This window comes from Macrobrachium nipponense, chromosome 39, assembly GCF_015104395.2.
Source record: "Macrobrachium nipponense isolate FS-2020 chromosome 39, ASM1510439v2, whole genome shotgun sequence".
Lineage (NCBI taxonomy): Eukaryota > Metazoa > Arthropoda > Malacostraca > Decapoda > Palaemonidae > Macrobrachium > Macrobrachium nipponense.
In genome coordinates this window covers 14,392,411-14,416,004 of record NC_061099.1, presented here as the reverse complement: position 1 = coordinate 14,416,004, position 23,594 = coordinate 14,392,411, and the positions used below count along the sequence as shown (strand labels likewise).

At 41.9% G+C, this 23,594-nt stretch overlaps 2 protein-coding genes across 2 annotated transcripts in view; one reads left to right on the top strand and one right to left on the bottom strand.

Moving 5' to 3' along the window:
* LOC135210145 (aspartate, glycine, lysine and serine-rich protein-like) overlaps window positions 1–23,594 on the top strand; it is a gene marked incomplete in the record, with an annotated part of 234,290 nt that overhangs the window by 83,469 nt on the left and 127,227 nt on the right.
* Window positions 105–21,570, bottom strand: LOC135210530 (uncharacterized protein DR_0269-like). The gene is made up of 4 exons (XM_064243403.1): window positions 21,453–21,570; window positions 21,165–21,339; window positions 20,802–20,862; window positions 105–276 (listed from the first exon to the last, which is right to left on the bottom strand). The coding sequence occupies exons 2-4, from the start codon at window positions 21,334–21,336 to the stop codon at window positions 123–125; spliced, it is 387 nt and encodes a 128-aa protein (XP_064099473.1). The 5' UTR covers window positions 21,337–21,339; window positions 21,453–21,570; the 3' UTR covers window positions 105–122.

Below are 23,594 nucleotides of genomic sequence, written 5' to 3'. Positions count from 1 at the left end.
TACTTTCAGCAATAAAGAAAAGTGTTGCAAGTCAACCACAAAAAATAAAAAGGGTCATCAGTACTTGAAAATGAAAACTATTTGTATTGTATATCTTTGCAACAACAGATCAACAAAGCGTATCACCTACCTCCTCGGTCTCTGTCTCCGAATCCACCACGTTCGCGATCACGGTCACCAAATCCCCCCCGATCACGGTCTCTATCACCAAAGCCTCCACGGTCACGATCCCTATCACCAAAACCTCCACGATCACGGTCACCAAAACCATCTCTCCTACGGAATAAAAGTTAAAATTTAAAAAATGTTCAGAGCAATTTAATGAGTTATTGTACAGCATAAACATTATATACATACTATTCAAACAACTCTACGGTCTGTGTCCAACAAACAATAAAAATAAATAAAATTCTCATTGTCCTTTGATTTCTTTCCTTTCCTTTTTCCTCACATCTAGCTGGTGAAGCACCAGGCTGCTCTTAAAGGTGCTGGTGGTGTCTTACCTTGTCACAGCTAGATCATGTAGCTGTATTCAAGTGTAGTTTGGAAGGAGGTTTGTTTCTTATATGGAAACGAGTAATTCCAAATAAAAAAGGTTGTTTTAAGTTACAAAAAATGGTTCAAATCCCATTTTTGTTAATGGGAAGATATGACAATTGCTATCATAATGTAAAAAAAAATCCTGTGCAATATTCAAGCCCTTTATTAACCCACTTTTGACAGATGATATACTGTATTTGTCAGTGTGTAAGACGCACCCCTTTTTACAGATATTTTGTGGAAATAATTTTAGTGTTTCATCACATTTATTGGAAGATATTTTGAAGTGCTTTTTTAGCAAAAAACATATGATTCTGAGAATGAATTAATAATATTGTGAGAGTATACTGGAATAAAATACGGACTCTGCATGAAACTTACCATAAATATAAAATGGATGGTGCCGAGATTTTGTTTACATCCACTTATTGCAAATGGCTGACAGGCTAACAGCCAATGTATCATAAGCAATTTTTCCTAAGTTTGTGATAACAGAATGTTAACTTGGCTTGTTTTCAATATTTTATTATTAGTAACAATTTACTGTAATAACTAGGCTTGTTTTTCAATGTTTTATTATTAGCCAACAATTGTTGTGATTACCCAGTACGCTCACTGTGTGAAAGGCCTAGCCGAGCCTACGGTGCTCGGCCTCCCATCCTGATATGGCTGCACTGGACACATGGCAGTTTTTCAATACAGTAATACCCTGAACTTACGCGAGGTTAGGTTCCAGACCCCCTTGCACAAGGGGAAGTTTCACATAAGTTTGCACGGTCTCTAATAATGCTATTAAATGCTTGCTTCTACAGTTTGAACACTAAATATGACCCTAATCATGCTCCCTAAGTATTAAGCTAACTTTTAATGAAATTAAAGTTACTGTGATTTGATATGAAAGTTAGTTTAATACATTACCCTTTAAAAAAAAAATAACTGGTTGGCATAAAAATAGTTATAGTAACTACTACATACAAACGTATCCATTTGCGTACATATACTAACGTTATCCCTAATTCATGGGATGTCAATATCTTTTTCCCTCAAAGTCATTTTCTTTGTGTCACTAGGTAAACTTCATAAGTCAAGTCATAACTAAGGTACACAATTCAATAGCATAAAGAAAACATGTATATACATATGTAATGTGGTAAAATTCCATCAATCAAAAATCTGAACTAGTGCTAGGGCTAACTATGAATGAGAGAGAGAGAGAAATATGTAATGAGAGAAAGAGAGAAATATGTGTCATGTAAGTTAAAACTCTGGAGGGGTATCATCTTTAAAAAGGGCGGATGGGATCACATCTCCTGATAGTACATTAACTATATGTGCTGTAATTACGTAACATAGTACATAGAGATTGTACAGTAAGTTCCAGAAGTGAAGTGACAAATTTCAGGGGATCTCGTTCGAAATTCACTTACTGGCAGCTACAACACGTAGCTGAAAAACTTATTTTTTTCTACAGTGAAAGCTCTATCAAGCAAAATAATTTATAACAATCATAAGAAAAAATTACGGTAATAGTAATTATTTCAAAGTACTATAGTAATTACTTCAAACTATAGAAACGAAACAATTTGAAATTTTCGTTAAACAAAGGACTACCAACATTATGTATGTTTATTTCGAGCAATGTGGAAATAAATATTTAAAATCATAATGTATTATCAATTATGTTAGCGAAGATGCATAAAACCATGCAAGTATCAATAGAATGTAAAGGGAAAATCACACAACATTAAACAATCTACCATGAATGCACCTAGATTCAACAGAGAAATTGGGTGTGCTTGGTAGTTCTGATTTTAGCTTCTAGGACCGAGCATAAAACACCATCTTCGAGAAAGACTCTAACTGCTGCTGCTACCTTCAGGTGACTAGGCCTAGTTCCGGGCATAGCAAGGCTTACAATGCAGGGCTGTTGTCTGTTATTTAGGCAAGGTAGAACCATTAGGACCGACACCTTGACATGTCCTTGTGTAAGTGTTTACATAATAAAAATATGGAATGTTAGTCCATATATATAAAAGACTAAAACTAAAGAGGTCAACCAGATTGCTTGCAGGAATGTGATCAGACTAGAGACGCTAAAGATGACGTATACAATAAGTATGTAGGCTAAGATAACATGCCGTCACCTGTAGTCGTTCCAACAATGTTTATAAACTTTAGTCCAAGCTTCCTGCTTGAGACAAACACCGTGACCTATAGCTCAAGCGGCCTACGTGATCTGTAGCGTGTCTCATTTTGTATGTATGTTCATATGTTCGAACTACTATTTGCTTCCTTCATAACTTGTAACGGAGATGGTAGGCGAGGTAGAACAGAGTTAGCTATCGTCATTAGAAGACCTGTACCTCTTTACCTAAGCTTTATCATGTAGAGGAATAGGATTAGCCATCATCATTGGCAGAAGCGATCAAGCTATCGTCATTAGAAGACTTGTACAATCATACCTGATCTTCACCATGTAAAACTTCAGAAGAATATATATATTTTTATACTTCGTGTTTTCTACAAGAACCTCCTCACCGAATCATCATGAGTTTAACCCATCGTCGTCATAAACAAGAGGATAATCCCGACTTCGTAAGTGATCTACAAACCCCAAGTCACTCCCATGAATATGGAAGTGCAATACCAACTGACTTAGCGTAAGATTATCGCAAGTCTAACATTACCTCATAGGGCGCCTTATCATACAAGGCACAAGCCCTAAAACTTGTACCTGGGAAACAGACTCGCTATATAAAAAATAAAAAAGACGGTGGCAAGCAACCAGAACACCCGTAAAATCACCAACTGGTTAATTAGGGAGATGACAGACCCCAACCACACCTCCCCGCCCCATCTACCCACAATCCTAACTCCACCTTTTTCACTTCAACCTTTCATCTCAAATCTTCTAATCATTATACCTTATACATATACATATATATATATATATATATATATATATATATATATCTATATATTATAAATATATAATATATATCTATATATATATATTATATATATATTATATATATCTATATATATATATACATATACATACAGGCGGGCCCGCGGTTAACAGCGCAATCACTCAACGGCGAATCGGTTTTACGGCGGTCGTAAAAATATTCATTAAAAAAATGATATTGTCATGTTACAATAAAGTTTTATACATACTTACCTGACAGATATATACTTAGCTATAGACTCCGTCGTCTCCGACAGAATTTCAAATTTCGCGGCACATGCTACAGGTAGGTCAGGTGATCTACGCCCTGCCCTGGGTGGCAGGACTAGGAACCATCCCCGTTTCTAATCAGAATTCTTCTCTTCCACCTGTCTCCTGCGGGGAGGCTGGGTGGGCTATTAATCGTATATATCTGTCAGGTAAGTATGTATAAAACTTTATTGTAACATGACAATATCATTTTTATACATTTAACTTCCCTGCCAGATATATACTTAGCTGATTAGCACCCATTGGTGGTGGGTAAGAGACAGCTAACTACTGAAATAGACAGGTAAACAACATATGTTGTAGGTATTTATAAACCTTGGTTCCTACCTTATTAGGCTGAAGACTTCGCGGCTACTGCCTTGGAGTCTGCTTAGCCTCAAGAGCCTCAGCGAGATAATGATCTATGGCTAAGAGTTCTTGTGGTCTGCCAAGTGGTCTTATCCACTTACTCGGCAGAGCCTAAAGGCCTTTGTCATTGGTGCTATTCCACTAACATGACAATACACCTTGTTCAAGGAGCACAAAAACCGATCCCGATCACCTGATCCTAACATCCATGTTAGTTCTAAGATTGTAAGGAGTTATCCCCGAACTCCTCACAAACAACCAAAAAACTCGAAACATAATTACACTTTCATTACAAAATATACAAAAAAAAAATTTTGTACTCCCCTACTAGTCATACATACCCTTGATCCCCTACCAGCAATGACACTCTGCTCCCGTGCGACAGTAGTGAGCTTGCTACTAGAAAACCAAGCACATATCTGACAAGAGGGTTTATGTACGAAAAAAAACACAAAATTAAGGATCAGTCTTTGCTCCAAGACCCAGTACTGTATCTGCTGATACAAAAGGACCTAGCGAGAAGCACTTCTCATAGGTCACTCTCACGTCCTTCAGATAATGAGATGCAAACACTGAATTGCACCTCCAATATGTAGTCTCATTGATATTCTTCAGAGACATATTCTTTTGGAACGCCAAAGACGTTGCTACTGCTCTTACTTCATGCGTCTTGACCTTTTAGAAGACCGAAGGATGCCTCAGAGCAGTTCTTGTGAGCGTCCGTAATAACGCTTCTCACAAAGAAAGCCAAGGCGTTCTTGGACATGAGTCGTTTGGGGTTCTTCACTGCACACCAAAGACCTTGTTGACAGGCTCCCATCTGTCTCTTCCTCTCTAAATAGTATTTAAGAGCTCTCACTGGGCAGAGAGATCTCTCTATCTCTCTGCCTACCAGGTTAGATAGGCCTTTTACCTCAAAACTTCTGGGCCAAGGTTTTGATGGGTTTTCGTTCTTTGCCAGAAACATTGTCTGGAAAGAACAAATGGCAGCATCTCCTTTGAACCCCACCGTGGAATCCAGAGCGTGTAATTCGCTCGTCCTCTTGGCTGTAGCGAGAGCCACCAGGAACAAGCATTTCCTAGTGACGTCGCGGAAGGACGCCAGATGTAAAGGTTCGAATTTATCCGATGAAAGGAATTTCAGGACCACGTCTAGATTCCAACTAGGTGTTCTAGGAGTAGCTGCTTTCGAAGTCTCAAAGATCTAATTAGATCGTGTAGATCTTTGTCGTTAGCAATGTCCAGGCCTCGATTCCTGAATACTGAAGACAGCATGCTTCGGTATCCTTTTATTGTCGAGACCGATAGGTGTGATTCCTCTCTCAGAAAGAGGAGGAAATCGGCAATATTCACTATAGAGGTACTGGAGGAGGACAGCTTCTGACCCTTACACCACCTCCTAAAGACTTCCCACTTCGACTGGTATACTCTTCTCGTCGAAGCTCTGCGGGCTCTAGCGATAGAGCCCGCAGCCTTGCGAGAAAAGCCTCTCGCTCTGACAAGTCTTTCGATAGTCGAAAGGCAGTCAGAGCGAGACCTGGGAGGTTGTGATGAAACCTCTCGAAGTGGGGTTGTCTGAGTAGATCGTGTCTGTTTGGAAGCGATCTGGGGAAGTCCACTATCCACTCCAGTATCTCCGTGAACCATTCCTGGGCTGGCCAAAATGGGGCTATGAGTGTCAACTTCGTGCTCTTCGAAGCTACGAACTTCCTGAGCACTTCCCCCAGGATTTTGAACGGGGGAAAGGCGTAAGCGTCCACACCCGACCAATCCATGAGAAACGCGTCTATTGCGAGGGCTCTCGGATCTTCTACTAGAGAGCAAAAGGTCTCTATTCTTTTGGAGAGGAACGTCGCAAACAGGTCTATGTGAGGTCTCCCCCACAGGGACCAAAGACTTCGACACACTTCTTCGTGAAGAGTCCATTCTGTGGGAAGGACCTGGTTTCTCCTGCTCAGTCTGTCCGCTCTCACATTCTTGATCCTTGAACAACCTCGTGAGGAGAGTTATGCCTCTTTCTTCCGTCCAGGTTAACAGGTGTCTTGTCAACTGATAGAGGGAGAAAGAGTGCGTGCCTCCTTCCTTGCGTATGTAAGCCAGAGCCGTGGTGTTGTCTGAGTTTATCTGTATCACCCCGTCTCTGACTATCTCTTCGAAGAACTTTAAGGCTAGGTGTATGGCCACAAGTTCCTTGCAATTGATGTGCCAGGACACCTGTTCCTTTGTCCAGGTGCCTGACACCTCCCTTGCTCCCAGCGTCGCTCCCCATCCCGACTCCGAAGCGTCGGTAAACAACACTTGGTCTGGGTTCTGCAGAGCAAGCGATACGCCTTCGTTCTTTTGAAGCTGAGGGATCCACCACTTCATATGATCTTTTACTTCTTGTGGAAGTTGGAAGACGTCCGAGAGTTGACCCGTCTTCCAACTCCACACCTCTTTGAGGAAAAACTGAAGAGGGCGGAGGTGAAGTCTCCTAGCGAGAAGAACTTTTCCAATGAGGACAGGGTCCCTAAAAGGCTCAGGTAATCCCTCGCTGAGCTGTTCTTTCTTTCTAAGAAAAGCTCGAGATTCTCGACAAACCTCGAGCGATTCTTTCTCGCGAAGGATATACCCGAAAACCCCGAGAATCCATCTGAATCCCCAGATAGACCAAGTTCTGGCTGGGGATTAGTTGTGACTTCTCGAGGTTGACGAGCAAACCCTAGCGAATCTATCATGTTCCTTGTTACTTCTAAGTCCTCCAAGCACTGACTCTTCGACTTGGCCCTGATCAGCCAGTCGTCCAAGTAGAGGGAGATGTTTATCCCCTCTAGGTGAAGCCATCTTGCTACATTTGCCATCAGGTTGGTGAATACTTGTGGGGCTGTAGACAGTCCGAAGCACAGAGCCCTGAACTGAAAGATCTTGTCTCCTATCACAAAGCGAAGATATTTCTTTGACAAATGGTGAATGGGAACGTGGAAATAGGCGTCTTGCAGGTCCAGAGAGACCATCCAGTCTCCTGGGCGAAGCGCCGACATTACAGAGGCGGACGTTTCCATACGAAACTTCTTTTTCTGTACGAAGCGATTCAGAGCGCTTACGTCCAGAACTGGCCTCCACCCCCCCGATGCCTTTGGTACTAGAAAAAGGCGATTGGTAAAAATCCCGGATTGTAAAATCCCGGGGAGTGTGGATCCTGCACAAGTTCGATGGCCTCTTTTTCCCACATTTGCTCCACCATTTGAAGGAGAGTCTTTCGCATTAACGGGTCTCTGTACCTCGCTGACAGTTCCCGAGGCGTAGATGTTATAGGGGCGGGCTGTCGCGAAGGGGATTACATATCCCTTCTTCAGGACCGACACTGACCAAAGGTCGGCTCCCCTTTGTGCCCATACTCCTGCAAAGTTCAGGAGTCTGGCGCCACTGGTGCTTGGAGGAGCAACAAGTCACTTCGATTTCTTGAAGGGCCTAAATGAAGACCTTCCTCTCTTTTCAGAGCTCTTCTTTCTGGCAGGGGGACGAGCCGCTGCACCTCCACGAAAGGGCTGCTGAGTAGGACGAGATTCCTTCTTAACTGTCGACACTACCGGTCGTCCTTTCTTGGACGTTTGCGTAAGTAGGTCTTGTGTCGCCTTCTCAGTTAGCGAGCGAGATATATCCTTCACTAACTGAGAAGGAAACAGATGATCTGATAGAGGGGCGAACAGTAAGGCAGTCCTCTGGCTCGGAGAAACCCCTTTCGATAACAGGGATCCATACACTGATCTCTTTTTCAGGAGACCAGCACCAAAAAGGGAAGCCACTTCACCCGAACCGTCCTGTACTGCCTTGTCCATGCAGGACAGGACGCTATGGAGAATTTCTGGGTTTTTCAGAAACTCCGGATCCTTAGATTTGTTGGCCAGAACTCCGAGTGACCAATCCAGAAAATTGAACACCTCTAAAGTGACAAAAAGTCCCTTTAGAAAGTGGTTCAACTCTGAAGTGCTCCAAGTCGCTCTGACCGATCCTAAGGAGTGACGTCTAGAGGCCTCCCATAAACTGGAAAAGTCGGCATCTGCAGAGGCGGGTAAAGAAAGACCCATAGTCTCTCCTGTCCCATACCAAATACCTCTCTTCCCGTGCAATCTGGAAGGAGGCATGCAGAATACCGTCTTTCCTAACTCCTTCTTCTTGTCCATCCAAGAATCTAAAGAATGGAGTGCCTTCTTCATTGATATCGCAGGCTTCATTTTTAAAAAGGCCGACGATTTAGCCGTAGCTGAGCTCGAAAAGAGCGAACGAGGAGAAGGAGGGGAGCCGCAAGGACTAAGAGAATCTCCAAACTCTTGCAGTAGTAATGAGGCCAGACTTTATAACTAGAAAGTCCCTCATTAGCAGGAGGTTCGTCGTCAGACAACTCGTCTAACCCTCGATCAGACGAAGGAGAAAGTTCACGTTTGGAGGGAGAGTCCTTCCAAGACCTCCTATGTTCTGAAGGAGAGGAGCTCCTATTTGGCGAAGAGTCATAACCTCCAGGAAACGAGTCCCGACTCTTGACTCCGGCTCTTGACTCTTGCCTTCCTGATCCTGCCTCCTGGACTCCTGCCTCCTGGCTCCTGACTCCTGCCTCCTGACTCCTGACTTCCTGCCTACCTGGACTCCCGGACTCTTTTGCCTCCTGACTCCATGACTCCGGACTTCCTGGCTCCTGCCTCTATGACTCCCTGCCTCTTGGCTCCTAGGCTCTTGCCTCTTGGCTCCTGCCTCCATGCCTCTTGCCTCCCCTGGGCTCTGCCTCTTGCACCTGGATGCCTCCACACGCTTGGCTCTGGGCCTCCTGCCTCCTGGTTGACTCCTCACTCCTGGCTCTTGGCTCCTGCCTCCTGGGTGCTCCTCACTCCTGGCCGGTGCCAGACGTCTGATTGTTTCATCCAGGTTCGTACCGGAAACCTCACCTCGAGTAGGAGTATAGATCCTGGAGGTAGATACCTCCAAACGTCTGGAGGATCTTTTAATAGGAAGGGAAGTGTCTTCCTTCTAGGAGGCTCCTTTGACAGGACTCCTACAAACGACGAAATCTGTTCCTGCATCGCCATCATGAACCTCTTAGTAGCCTCCTCTTTATCCTCTTCGGGAGGAGGGGAAGGAGGAGGGGAGGAGTCCATAGCCTCCACCTCCTGCCTCCTTCTCACTCTGGTTGAAAGAATGGCTCTTCTTGCCTTCTTCACTCCCGATGGAGACTCCTCAGGGAAGTTTTCAGGGCTCGAGTCAATAGTCGGCGCCCTCCAACTCCTCTTGAGAGGCCGAGATCGATCGGAATCTCTCCAATCACGTCTCGGTGATGAAGATCCCGACGACGAGAAACACTCACGTAGGACGCTTTTACAATAGCGGTCCTTGGCAGTCTGGGGTGTCACAGAAACCGCCGAAGGGACACCTGATCGGTGGGGATTCTCCACAACCTCCTTTCGGCTTTCGACATTCCTTCTCCTCTGGGCATGTGAGCTTGGAAGAGGTCTAGACCTAGGAGCGTTGCTGAGCCGACCAGATGCCCCCTCCACTACACTGGGGACACTCATATCACTGTCCACTGACAAATCACTAGCCTTACCTTGTATGGCAGCCATTTTGTTTTCCATCAACTTGAAGGCTGCTTTTAGATCTGCAAGTTCTTTCGCTGGATCTACAGGTTCTGCAATAGGAGAAGGGGCTGCAATGGAAGGAGAAGTAGCAATACTTACCCTTGGGGAAGATCCCAAGCTTGGAATTAGTTCAGATCTAGAACTACTTAAACTTCTATGAGAAGCCTTCCTCACTCTTTCTCTTTCTAACTTTAAATAATTAGTTAGATTCTTCCATTCGTTCTCACTCAAGTTCTCACATTCCTTACAAGTATTAGTAAAGAACATTCATACTCCCTGCACCTCTTGCATACCGTGTGAGGGTCTACCGAAGCTTTCGGCAACCTCACCTTACAGCCTACATTCACACAACGTCTCACAACCATACCAGAGTCAGACATATTTAAAGAAAAATCCAAAATCAAGTCACAAAACAGTCCACAAAAGCGTATGCCAATCCAACAATCCAGATACGTCACCAAAAGTCGGTCAAGAAGATCAATTGCCGGTGAAAAAAGAAAAACCAATCGAGAGGAACCAACAACAATGTTGATGTTCCGGGCGACAGAAGAATTCTGATTAGAAAACGGGGATGGTTCCTAGTCCTGCCACCCAGGGCAGGGCGGTAGATCACCTGACCTACCTGTAGCGTGTGCCGCGAAATTTGAAATTCTGTCGGAGACGACGGAGTCTATAGCTAAGTATATATCTGGCAGGGAAGTTAAATGTATAAAAATAAGGCATTTTAAAGGTATCTTTACGGCACAAATTTCAGTTAACAGCGCCGCTAGCGCCGTTGTCTAACGAGTTCATACATATGTAGAAATGCCGTTCAGACCATAAAGGTTATGCAAATTATATTAACAAATTTTATGGAGAGTTACTACGTAGGTATTAGGGTAAAATATATGCCTCTAACACTGTTCTATGCCGAAAATATCGAGTTACATAAGTGCAAATTTAGCTATGGATGTGTCGATTCATAATTGTTCATGCTTTTGTTTAAAATGTGTGTGAAAATGTATTACGTGAAAGGCATTTTTATTTCTGTACAGAAATATGATACAAAGGCAGCTTTTGAAACTGCCCTTCTTACGATACCAAATACGATGTTTTTTCATGTTCTTTCTTGTAAGCCGCCGCCTGCTGCTCTTCCGAAAATATAGATTTAAAAAAAGTGCAAATTAGCGATCGATGTGTCGATTTTATAAATGTTTATGCTTTTATGTTTAAAATGTGCATGAAAATGTATTACGAATAGGGTATTTTTATTTCTGTGCAGAAATATGATAAAAAGGCGGCTTTTGAAACTCCCCTTCAAGTTATCGACTACGATGTGTTTTTCAAGTTCGTTCTTGTATGCCGCGGCGGCATACAAGAACGAACTTGAAAAACACATCGTAGTCGATAACTTGAAGGGGAGTTTCAAAAGCTGCCTTTTTATCATATTTCTGCACAGAAATAAAAATACGTACCCTATTCGTAATACATTTTCATACACATTTTAAACATAAAAGCATAAACATTTATAAAATCGACACATCGATCGCTAATTTGCACTTTTTTTTGCCGCCGTCTGCCGCTCTTCAAAAATATCGAGTTAAAAAAAGTGCAAATTTAGCGATCGATGTGTTGATTTTTCAAATGTTTATGCTTTTATGTTTAAAATGTGCATGAAAATATATTGCGTAAAGGTATTTTCATTTTTGTACAGAAATAAGATACAAATTAAGGCAGCCTTTGTAACTTCGCTCCATGTTGTCAGGGGATGGTTTTTCATGTTCGTTCTTGTCCGCCAGTTCCGAAAAATGCATTGTGTTATTTTATTAATTATGCATCTTTTCCATAAATCCTGTAAAAAGTTATACATTATTTCACTGTATCCAAGAATATTGTATGTATTCTCATATTATTGTATTTTAAAATACTACGGCAAACTTAAGCCGTTATTCCGCGGAGCGGCCAATGTTGTGGTTTGAAATCAGCTGATGAATACGAGTCTGTTTCACCATAACGCAATTCTGAGCGAATGCTCTTGCTTCTAGTTAGCATAAACGAATATCTAGATACTTGACTTATATGAGACAAAGTTATTTCTCCTTATACAGCGTGTTTTTAGGTGGAAATATTTATTGAATATGTCTCGTTGTGAATGTGAACTACTATTTTTTTCGTTAACAGATTACATTGGCGGCATGATTTTTATTGCGTAAAAAAATTACGTGATTCCGTTCGCAATACGTAATCCTTTATATAATCGTAATACGAACTTTACGTTATTTATCTTATATCGGCGTGAAACCAACAGTAAAATGTGTTCTTTCAAGCACAGTAGTTTTGATTAAAATGATTTTGTCCCAATTTTATCTATGGTTGTGTGATGGCAGACGTTTACTGCAGTTTTATCCTTGTTGCCGATGTACGATAATAGTCATAGCAGCTTGAACAGTTTTCTCAGCTTCAGTCATAATTAGGTTTAAATTTAACGTATATTTCCCAATTGATCTTTAATCTATATTGATCTCTGATCTATAGCGAATAAAGTTATTACATTAAGATATCTCAGTTCTATTCTATACATAACGCCATTTATAACAAATACGGTAATGTTGCACTGTAGTACAATGATCGAAATACAAGCCAAACAGATGTTATCCAGTTCGGTTGTACTTAGAAAAAAAACAAAAAAGTCGTTTTCTCGTTCGGTTGTTCATGGTTGTACACGTTCACGCAACGAGTATAACGTTAAAACCATACTTTCATCATTCTCTTTTGCTGTTATTGAACTTATGTAACTAGAAGATGGATAAAGTTAGGCCATTGTAATTTGATCTTTCATAAAAACGAACTATCGTAAGACTAATGATCGTAACCTGAACACTACAGCTACCTGTACACTGTATAAACTTTATTATATCTTTACATACTCTAGACACCCACATGTACTGTACAGTAAATTCTATAGTACTATAATGCATAAATATACTTTTACTTATTGCGCCGTTGTGGGATTACGGCGCCTTTGACTGGTCTAGAGTTTCGAAAGAAGGTGTGCGGCGGCCGTAGGCTTTAAAATCGCTTAGCGTCGAAAATCGCTTGGCGTCGGTGGCCAGGAACGGAACCCCTGCCGCTAACCGAGGGCCGCCTGTATATATACACAGTGGACCCCCCGTATTCGCGTTCTCCAGATTTGCGGATTTCTCTGGGGAACGTTTCCCTGCATTATTCGCGGAAAATTCGTGCATTCGCTGTATTTTTCTATGATAAATATCCACAAATTCTTGGGTTTTTTTTATGAATTTCATCATAAAATGCACTTTTTGTGATAAAACTATTAAAAAAACCAAGTATGAAAATTTTTAGTGGGTTTTCCTTGAGTTATAACTAACAAAATAGGCTGTTTTTAGCATTTCTATAGGGGTTCCAAACATTCGCGGGTTCTAACTATTCACGGGGGGGTCTGGTACGCATCCCCCGCAAATACGGGGGGACCACTGTATGTATGTGTATGTATATATGTATATATACAGGCGGTCCCCGGGTTACGACGGGGGTTCCGTTCTTGAGACTCACTGTAAGCAGAAAATTGTCGTAAGCCGCCATCATAAAAAATCCCAAGAAAGCCTTACTTTTAATGCTTTGGGTGCATTGAAAACTATGTAAGCTGCATTCTTATAGCACTTTTCATCAAAAAAACTCAAAATATTGATTATTTTGCATTTTTGGTGTCATTTCATCTCATATATATATATATATATATATAATATATATATATATATATATATATATATATATATATATATAATATATATATATATATATATCTATATATATATATACATATATATATATAATATTATATACTATATAGATATATATACCCGGTCGGTTACGACGGTTCCGGCTTGCGACGTTCCGAGGTTACGACGCTTTTTCTTAAATATTCAATGGAAAAATCCGTCCTGGGTTACGACGCTTGTTCCGAGGTTACGACGCTGACGCTTCCGACACTCCGAGTTAACGACGCTTTTAAAAAACGCATACTATGATAAAAATCCTTTATAGTTTAGCACAGTATATAATAAAATAATTTTATGGTTAGATTACAACAAAATTTTGAGATTATGATGATTTTCGACACTTTTTATGTTGTATTTTTCTATGTTTTTTAGTGACGCCTCATATGCGGAACTAGTTTCGAGCGAATGAATACATACTAGTTTACATATAACAGTCCAAAAGCGCAAATAATGAAAAAATCATTGCTTGTTTCCAGTAATAATAACAAAACGAAGTTTCTGGTTAGATTACAACGCAAATTCCAAGTATCCAAAGAGAGACATTATCCAGTAATTTGATCAGAGAGAGAGAGAGAGAGAGAGAGAGAGAGAGAGAGAGAGAGAGAGAGAGAGAGAGAGAGAGGCGTCTTCCGACGCTCCGAGTTAAGGATCAGAAGAAGTGTTCGTTTTCGTTAACGGCCTCTGACTCATGCCAGTAAATGTTTTGTTGATACTAATAATACTAAGCCTATTTAAAGATACGTTTACTTTAATTAGTCTATATGATACGTAAATAGTAATCAATGTTCTTGTAGCCCTCAATATTTGGCAAAATCGAAGTATCCAAAGAGAGACATTATCCAGTACGTAATTTGATCAGAGAGAGAGAGAGAGAGAGGGAGAGAGAGGAGAGAGAGAGAGAGAGAGAGACGCTTTGGCAACAATGGTCTCGGGGGTTTTTATAGCTTCCTTCTGCTTGATGATCGTGGATATTGTAGAAGGATTTCGACCATACTCGTTTGCCAAATCGACGATACGAACGCCACGTTCATGCTTTGCTATAATTTCATGTTTTGCTTCCATCGAAATAATTTTCTTGGGTTTTTTCTTATCACCTGCTTTGTCTTTAGCTTGAGACCCATGGTTAATAATAAAATAGACAAAATAACACGAAAAATAGGCGCAAATACAATGAACTAAACAACGACGTGTTAACATGCAGCACCAACAAACAAACAGACTGTACGCCATTTATCGGTCGCCTATACAACTAACACTCATCGCAAAATCGTATCTCAAATATTTCGTTGGTACAGGGGGTCCTCGAGTTACGACGTTGATTCCCGTTCTTACGATGCATCGTAACACGATTATTTTTCAGCGTAAGTCGGAACATTGAAAAATACCACATGATTTAATGTAAATACCATAATCAATAACAACGAGAGAACAATTCCTTACCTTTATTAGTTTGATTGGCTTGCACACTGGAGAGGAAGCTGCGGTGCTGGAGAGACTGGGGGAGGTTAGTGAAGAGAAAAAGAACCTCCACTGATCAGAAGGATGCTTGCCTATGGTTGTAGTATGTCGAATAGCCTAGCCTAACCTGTTACCTTTGGGGTTGGCTTCATTGCATCTAGGTAGTAAGCAAAAAAGTAATATTAGCTAGGCTAGCTAGCTCCTTTTACAGATTAGTCTACCCCACAGCAATTTCCTCACATTTGCTTTATGTAAAGGCTTTAATCTACTCAAGAACAATGGTTTCTTTTTCACATTAGCTGGCTTTATGACCGGGTGCTGACTTCTCCTCCTTGGCGATGTAAGTGCGGTTAGGCATACGTTTCCAAAACAAACCTGTCTCGTCTACGTTAAACACTTGCTGAGCAGAATAACCCCCCTCCTTAATTATCTCAGACAACGCTTTAGGAAATTCACTCGCTGCTTTCTCATCCCCACTAGCAGCTTCACCTTGCAATTTAAGGTTATGGTAATTGGCCCGAGCCTTAAATCGCATAAACCAAACCCCTACTAGCCACAAACTCTTCACTTTCACTTCCCTCCCCCTTTTCTTTTTTCAACGCTTTTCAAACAATCTTTTCGCCTTCTCCTGAATCACCATAAGGCTGACTGGGATACGCCGTTGATTTTGGTCTTCCAACCAAAGCACCAATAACCTTTCCATTTCAATTATTAGACCACTACGCTGCTTAGTTATCACTGTCGCTTTCATAGGAGCAGATCCTTTCACATGTTCAACGATGCGCTCTTTATCTTTGATAATGGTAGCAACGGTCGAACGGCTAAGGCCAAGCGAGCGGCCAATGTTTGTTGGCGTTTCTCCCTTCTCGGATCGCTTTATAATGTCCACTTTAATTTCCATGGTGATGGCCTTTCTTTTCTTCGATGCACTACCATCAGAGAGTCCGCCTTGCACTTGGGAGCCATAACAAAGAGCAAAAAGTTACAAAAACGATACAACACGAGGGAGAGAGAGGCAGTGTAAACAACCAAAATGGCGTATGGGCGAGGACTGAGGCCGTCCTCTCCCCCACAAAGCGTATTCTTCCGCCGTGCGCCTGGAACTAGTTCGCGTTTGTTTACGTTGCTTACGACGCTAAACCGCGTAAGACGGAACGACGCAAAATATTATTTTTTTTTTATATTTTTATGGGGGCGCGTTCGTAACCACGAAACATCGTAAGTCGAGACCAGCGTAACCCGAGGACTTACTGTATATCAAAGCTTGTATTTTCGCAAATTTTCTGTTATATCTCAAAACATTCGTATATTAGGGCAATCGTATGTCAAGTTTCCAATGTAAATTGATCAGAGAGAGAGAGAGAGAGAGAGAGAGAGAGTGAGAGAGAGAGACGAGAGAGAGAGAGAGAGAGAGACGCTTTGGCAACAATGGTCTCGGGGATTGACGTAACGTTTATTTTCTGAACAGATAGGACAGAGAAGTGTTCGTTTCATTAAACGGCCTCTGACTCATGGCAGGAAATGTTTTGTTGATACTAATATATAAGCCTATTTAAAGATACGTTTACTTTAATTAGTCTATATGATACGTAAATAGTAATCAGCTGTTCTTGTAGCCTCAAGATTTTGCAAAATCACTCCAGGTTGTACATAAAACTTCAAGAATGTAGTGTCACCAGAGGATTACAATAGTTTTTACCTTCAAGAACCAGCATTCTTTTATGAAAATAACTCCAGGTTGTACATAAAACTACAGGAAACAACATGTAGTGTAACCAAAGGATTACAAGTAAGGTTTTTATAACTTTTTATTAGTTTAAGACATATTTCCAAGCGTCGTTCCGGCTTACGACGCGTCTCAAGAACGGAACCCCCGTCGTAACCCGGGGACTGCCTGTATATATATATATATATATATATATATATATATATATATATATATATATATATATAAGATAGATAGATAGATAGATAGATAGATAGATAGATAGATAGATATATATATATCAATTCAAGCTACAAATGTCCTTTAATATCTAAATTCACTTTACCTCCCAAATGATATATTTCATATATGTGCCGAAGGGGAATTTTTTAGTGATAATAATTTCGTCCCCCCATGGGATCGAACCACCGTCCAAGTGGACGGGGACGAAATCAGGACAGTCAGTGACGCTATCCAATCAGCCAACAGAGACGCTATAAGTTCATATCGATTCTGACCTTACAAATCACCCTCGATCTCGGTGCTTTCGTAATTAGAATCGATATGGAACCCCGTCTACCATGTAGCGCCAATTCGAGCGTTTGACAGCACGTAGCCTCCTTTTGTTATGAATAATTATCCACATCGAACCGTGATACATTTATATATCAATTCAAGCTACAAATGTCCTTTAATATCTAAATTCACTTTACCTCCCAAATGATATATTTTCATATATGTACCGAAGGGGAATTTTTTAGTTGATAATAATTTCGTCCCCCCATGGGATCGAACCACCGTCCAAGTGGATGGGGACGAAATCAGGACAGTCAGTGACGCTATCCAATCAGCCAACAGAGACGCAATAAGTTCATATCGATTCTGACCTTACAAATCACCCTCGATCTCGGTGCTTTCGTAATTAGAATCGATATGGAACCCCGTCTACCATGTTAGCCAATTCGAGCGTTTAACAGCACGTAGCCTTTTGTTATGAATAATTATCACATCGAACCGTGATACATTTATATATCAATTCAAGCTACAAATGTCCTTTAATATCTAAATTCACTTTACCTCCCAAATGATATATTTTCATATATGTACCGAAGGGGAATTTTTTAGTTGATAATAATTTCGTCCCCCCATGGGATCGAACCACCGTCCAAGTGGACGGGGACGAAATCAGGACAGTCAGTGACGCTATCCAATCAGCCAACAGAGACGCTATAAGTTCATATCGATTCTGACCTTACAAATCACCCTCAATCTCGGTGCTTTCGTAATTAGAATCGATATGGAACCCCGTCTACCATGTTAGCCAATTCGAGCGTTTGACAGCACGTAGCCTTTTGTTATGAATAATTATCACATCGAACCGTGATCCATTTATATATCAATTCAAGCTACAAATGTCCTTTAATATCTAAATTCACTTTACCTCCCAAATGATATATTTTCATATATGTACCGAAGGGGAATTTTTTAGTTGATAATAATTTCGTGTCCTTCGGTACATATGTGAAAATATATCATTTGGGATATAAACGGTCTGGTGGGAACATCACGTCAACCCTGGGAACCGGCAGATCGCCGTGAGAGCGATCGCTGGCCTGGCGGGAATCGCCTGAGCGACTGCCACCAGTCTTCCGCTCCGTGCCTGGGTCATGGCGGCGAGCAGGCTCAGCTGCCTGGACCCTGGCTGCACGGTCACCCGCGGGCGACCGTACGTACACTCAGTACCTCTCGTGAATGAGCGGCCGAGACTGTCCCTGGCACCGAGGCAGAACCTCTGCCACCAGGAGAGATGGTACCGGTGTTAGTCCGGTCCCCGTCTTCTTCTTCCTTGCGGAAGGAGAGACAGGCCCCGTTCCCGAAGGAACAGGAGGACCAGCGGAAGCCCCAATTGTCCCACCGGAGTGGGACAGACCCTTAGAGGTCTCTGAGCGAGATTTCTTAGAGGGGGAAGGAGGAGGTTACCTTCTTCTTCTTCGGCTGGAGGGCCTCGGAAGTTGAAGGGGAAGAGGCGGTAGAAGACGATGGCGACACCTTCCTCTTCTTCCTGGGCTTCCTCTTCGCCAGTTCCTTCAGGACAACCGACAGGTCCTTCATCCAGGACGGAGTTGGGGCAGTTGCGGTAGCAACACAGCTCAACTGAACCTGTCCGAAGGGACCTGCGGGAGCAGCAGTGGAGAGAAAGCTTCCTCGAGGAGGGTTACGAAACTCTTACCTGGCAGGTGAAGCGTCTGCCACCCCCGAGACTAGTCGGTCGCGCGAACGCGACCATTGTCTGGGTGGGGCTGAGCGTGCACCTGACAGGCAACAGCCGATACCATCCTCCGACTCTTCCAAGTCCTCATTGAGGCCGAACCACTCTGAAAGAAAGAAATTAATTAAAAGAGGGCTGGATGGCCCGCCTCCACTGGTCTCTGCATGCATGTACCCGCGGGAACGTCACATCAACCCTGGGTACCAGACGATTGCTGCGAGAGCGATCGCCGGTCTGGCAAGAGTCACCCGAGCGACTCCTACCATCTTCCGCTCTGTGCCTGGATCCTGACATGGTGAGCGTACTCAGCAGTCTGGACCCTGGCTGCACAGTCACCCGTAGGTGACCGTACACTTGGTAACGCTCACAAGCGGGAGGCCGAGATGGTTCCCGGTCTGGAGGTGGAACCTCCGGAACCAGGAGAGGAGATACCAGCAGTAGCCGGTACCTCCAAGGCCCCCATCTGCTTCCTCCCCGAGGAAGGAGAGATGGGCCCCATTACCAGAGGAACGGGAGGACCATCGGAAGACCCACCTGTCTCACCGGAGCGAGACAGACCCTTAAAAGTCCCGTGAAGAGGCTTCTTAGGTGGTGGAGACCACCTTCTCTTTTACAGCAAAGCCTAAAAGTCGAAGGGGAGGAGGCATGAAGATATGATGATCTCGAAGAGGAGGATGACGACACTTGACGAGCTTTCTTCCACTTCGGTTCCTCCGAATTCTGCCAGACTTCTACCATCAGGAGTAGAAAAACCTCACAGGGCAGCGCGACAGCTTCCTCCAATGACATAACTCCCAGGTAGTAGTGGTAATGAATATGATTATCAGCAGGGGATCAGTACACACACACTCGAGGATCAGTACGCAACATGCTATGAGTCCTAGGCACAATTCCAAGGTTAGGATAACCAATACGAAGAGCATCCAACCAATACTGCTGAAAACACAATCACCACTAGTCTGTAAAATAAGGAAAAATATTGAGTAATGAGGATACTCCTCATGCATCCAAGGGCACCGCCCTCCAAAGTGAGAGGAGATCCCCCAACATCAACACCGCACGCCCATCTTTCTACCTTCTTCCGATAGTAAGTGAAAGGAAGAAGAAGAGAAATTACCATAACAACAAAACATGGACAAACCTTTGAAGTTCCCTCGGTAATTCCCAAGCATAAGCGTAACTTCTGGATGAATACATGTCCCGTTACAGGATCAATATCACTTACGTTAAATACATGTCTCATCCTCACGTTAAATACATATCTCGTCCTCATGCAGGTTTGACCCAGTGTTAAAGGGCGAAAGAATATAATTAATATGTTGGTATACCTTTGCCGCCGACTCTTAACACAAGGAGAGGGGTGGTTATAGAGGGTATCACAAAGAGTGGGTTTGTATATTAATTGAAAAACAAGGACAAACCTTTGTTTAGTATTAATATCAAACACTGTATATACACATTTATTTAAAAAACAAAAATAAACCAAAAGGATCCCACTGGGAAAAAAAGATCAACGACCAGTCAGCCAGAGCTCACAAACACACAGCTTCATCGGAAGATGGCCGAAAGCCAAGTGGAGTGTTTACCTGCCCCACGGTAGTTACTGCCTAACCACCTTGTTCAAGATTCGACGGCCGTAATTCCAGCTATGCCGTAAGTTACATTCCTTATGTTAAAGGACCGAGGGTTTGTATTACATGTCGGAACAATTAAGAATTACAAACCAAAAATAAAAAAACAAAATTACCCATACACCATTTATGCATGAAGCACTATCTGCTTTTTATACCTGAGATTACAAGCACAAAAATATTTTCTTAGGATATTGGTTTGGCAAAAAATTACACCACATACATACCTATCATCCCACCTGTCACGTTCAAAACCACCCCTGGGTGGGCTTCTGTCATCACGACCTCCTAGAAAAGTAGCGTTTTTAAAAACAAATTAGACTTCTGAGTACAACACATGCATATAAATATACTTTTAATCATTTTAGATTATTTATTATATAAATATTACAAATAATTTATATAAAAACCAACAAGATACATACAGTTTATGTAGTATGGAACATTTTGAACTCACAAACAAAAAGGAATTCTGACAAATTTACAAACCCACATTTCAACATACGTTGATAGTACATACTATATACTATGTAAATTAGCACTACCTGATAAAACAAACCAGTGATACCAAATAGAAAACCAATACTCACCATCTCGGGGAGCCGAATCTCTAGGAGCTGCACGCCAATCTGATACGCCTTCACTACGATCCAAACGATCTTCATCTCTATCACGATTGCCACCACCTCTATCAGAAAACCCTCTTCTTTGATTTCCACCTTCACCACCTGCTACGTCAATACGTATCTTACGGTTTCCCATGGTCTGCAAAAGAGTTGCAGTTGTTACCCTGATTCTGTCGTCAACTTTCTGTACTTAGCAGATAATAGCAACTTCAAAATATTGTAATTTTTATTGAATTAAAAAGTCATACTTACATCCTCATTTTTAGTAAGTGCCTCAATAAGCTCTGACCGTGTTCCAAATTCAACATAACCAAATCCTTTGAAACGCCCATTCTCGCCACTGTCCCGAGGTAGCCTTATGGATTTCACCTGTAGAAAATCAATAAAAGCGTAAGTATTAAAAGACAAGTTTTAAATTATGCATTTATTTCTTTTTTTTTTACTTATGCTATCAAACCCAAGTAGGGCAGAAAAACAAAGTGTTGAATAACTACTTAAACTAGTGGATTTGGTTTACATTGGTTCAGACCTCCACCTGTCAAAAGCTGTTCATTTCATCCATCATATATAAAAGTGTGATAGTAGTATGGTGAATTCTATAAAAGTTAAACTTGAAAACGACACTTTTACAACAAGTAAAATAAAGTTTTATACATACTTACCAAGCAATTACAAAACTATTATTTTCACTTTCGCAGCAGCTTAAATTACAATATTGCAGTAGCAATTCCAATGTTCTGAGTGCAGGCAGTCCCTGAGGGGGAGGGGAGGGGGGGTGGGGCGTCAGTAATGGTGATACGGTTTTATGGCGCTTGTCTAGTCATCAAATCAGAGATTTATGGCACCATAACGTGCCAAGTTCAGTTATCAGTGCCATAAATCACCGAGTTTCGGTTAATGGCGGTTTTCACGTTTCAGCACCCTGCTGAGAATTGAAACCCCCCCCCCCCCCCCAATAAACAGGGGACTGCCTGTAAGTGACTTTAGTCCTACCCACAAATGAAAATATTAAGAAAAATGTAGCAGACAGCCTCATTCTGTTTATGCTTATGTCCATCAGAAGGGAGGAGGGAGGGCTTCAATCATGTAAATACTTTATTTTATTATAAAAATGTAATTTTTACATAAGATTATTATTATTAATAGGGCTTAGTTTTTCCAGACCTCTGAGTCTCAAGTAGACTCTTCTTGGGATGGTTCTCAAGGATTAATCCTGAGGAGGAGGAGGACTAAGAAACCTGTCTTATTTAAAAAATTTATAATGTTATTAATTAAAAAATCTTTGCTTTCAGCAAGAATACCTTCATTTTTGAATTCCGAAGATAAATTGATCTTTGTTGGGTCCAATTTGGACACTTAATTAGTAAATGCTGCACTGTCATGGGTATCTGACATCTATTACACTTCATTGGGTCAGCATGTGGTGTTGACATCAAGTGACCATAACTTAATAGGTACAGGCAGTCGCCGGTGATCTGTGATCCGGTTTGTGGGGCTTGCCTAGAACCAATATTGCAGAAAATCGGCTGGTTATTGGCACTGACAATAGAGAATTGGTTCCAGTGCATACCTAACAGAGGTGCTATTAACCAGTTATTGGCGCCAAATTCCAGTTATCTGCACCAATAAGCAGCAAAAATCGCATTTTTCAGTTATAGCGATTTCTGGTTATCATCGAGCCGTCCAAACAGAACCTCCCCTACCCCTCAACCAGGGACTGCCTGTAATTACATAGCTGATTCCACATTGACAAGAGGTGGGATCCATGGACATATTCCATCTCAAAGCACTATATTGGACAATGAATCTGACATAGAACAGTTGCCAGTGCTATATGAAAAGTCTCTGTTGCCAGCGTACGAAAAGAAATTGCCTATCATTTCCTTACCTGACAAGGGAACAGTGCAGATAGGTACTACCCTGGATCAATGCAATACTTGACCTGTAGTGAGCGTTGCTGTATAACCCGAGTCACCCCTACATAAGTGGGAACTTTGCAGCGAGGAAAGTACACCCATGGCTCACAAAGCTACCTAAAGATGCTCTTTACCTGGGCATAGACCAGAATAGGACTGCAACACTTAACTAAAACATAAAAACATTAATAAACTCACAACCCAAACCACTAAAACTGGTGGGTGCTCTAGCCGAAATGTGCCTCCAGGCTTCCAAAAAAACACACCTCACTTCACTTCAAGGCGAAGGAAAACAGAGAAAGAGGAACCCTTATGCTTCATCTCCCATCACCATGCCAGTTACAGACAAAGGTCCTAAAGCATTACAATTTTCAAAGGTAGTCTCCACATACTTAAGGTTGTGCAAAGTGAAGACGGACTGGCACTTCCAGAAGGCTGCTTACAAAATATTGGAGGACATATTATGCCTGAACACAAG

Coding starts and splice junctions, on each gene's coding strand:
- LOC135210530 (XM_064243403.1), bottom strand. CDS start 21,336: ATGGGAAACCGTAAGATACGTATTGACGTAGCAGGTGGTGAAGGTGGA. Junction 20,863..21,164: donor AGATTCGGCTCCCCGAGATG/GTGAGTATTGGT, acceptor CTACTTTTCTAG/GAGGTCGTGATGACAGAAGC. Junction 277..20,801: donor CGTGACAGGTGGGATGATAG/GTATGTATGTGG, acceptor TTTATTCCGTAG/GAGAGATGGTTTTGGTGACC.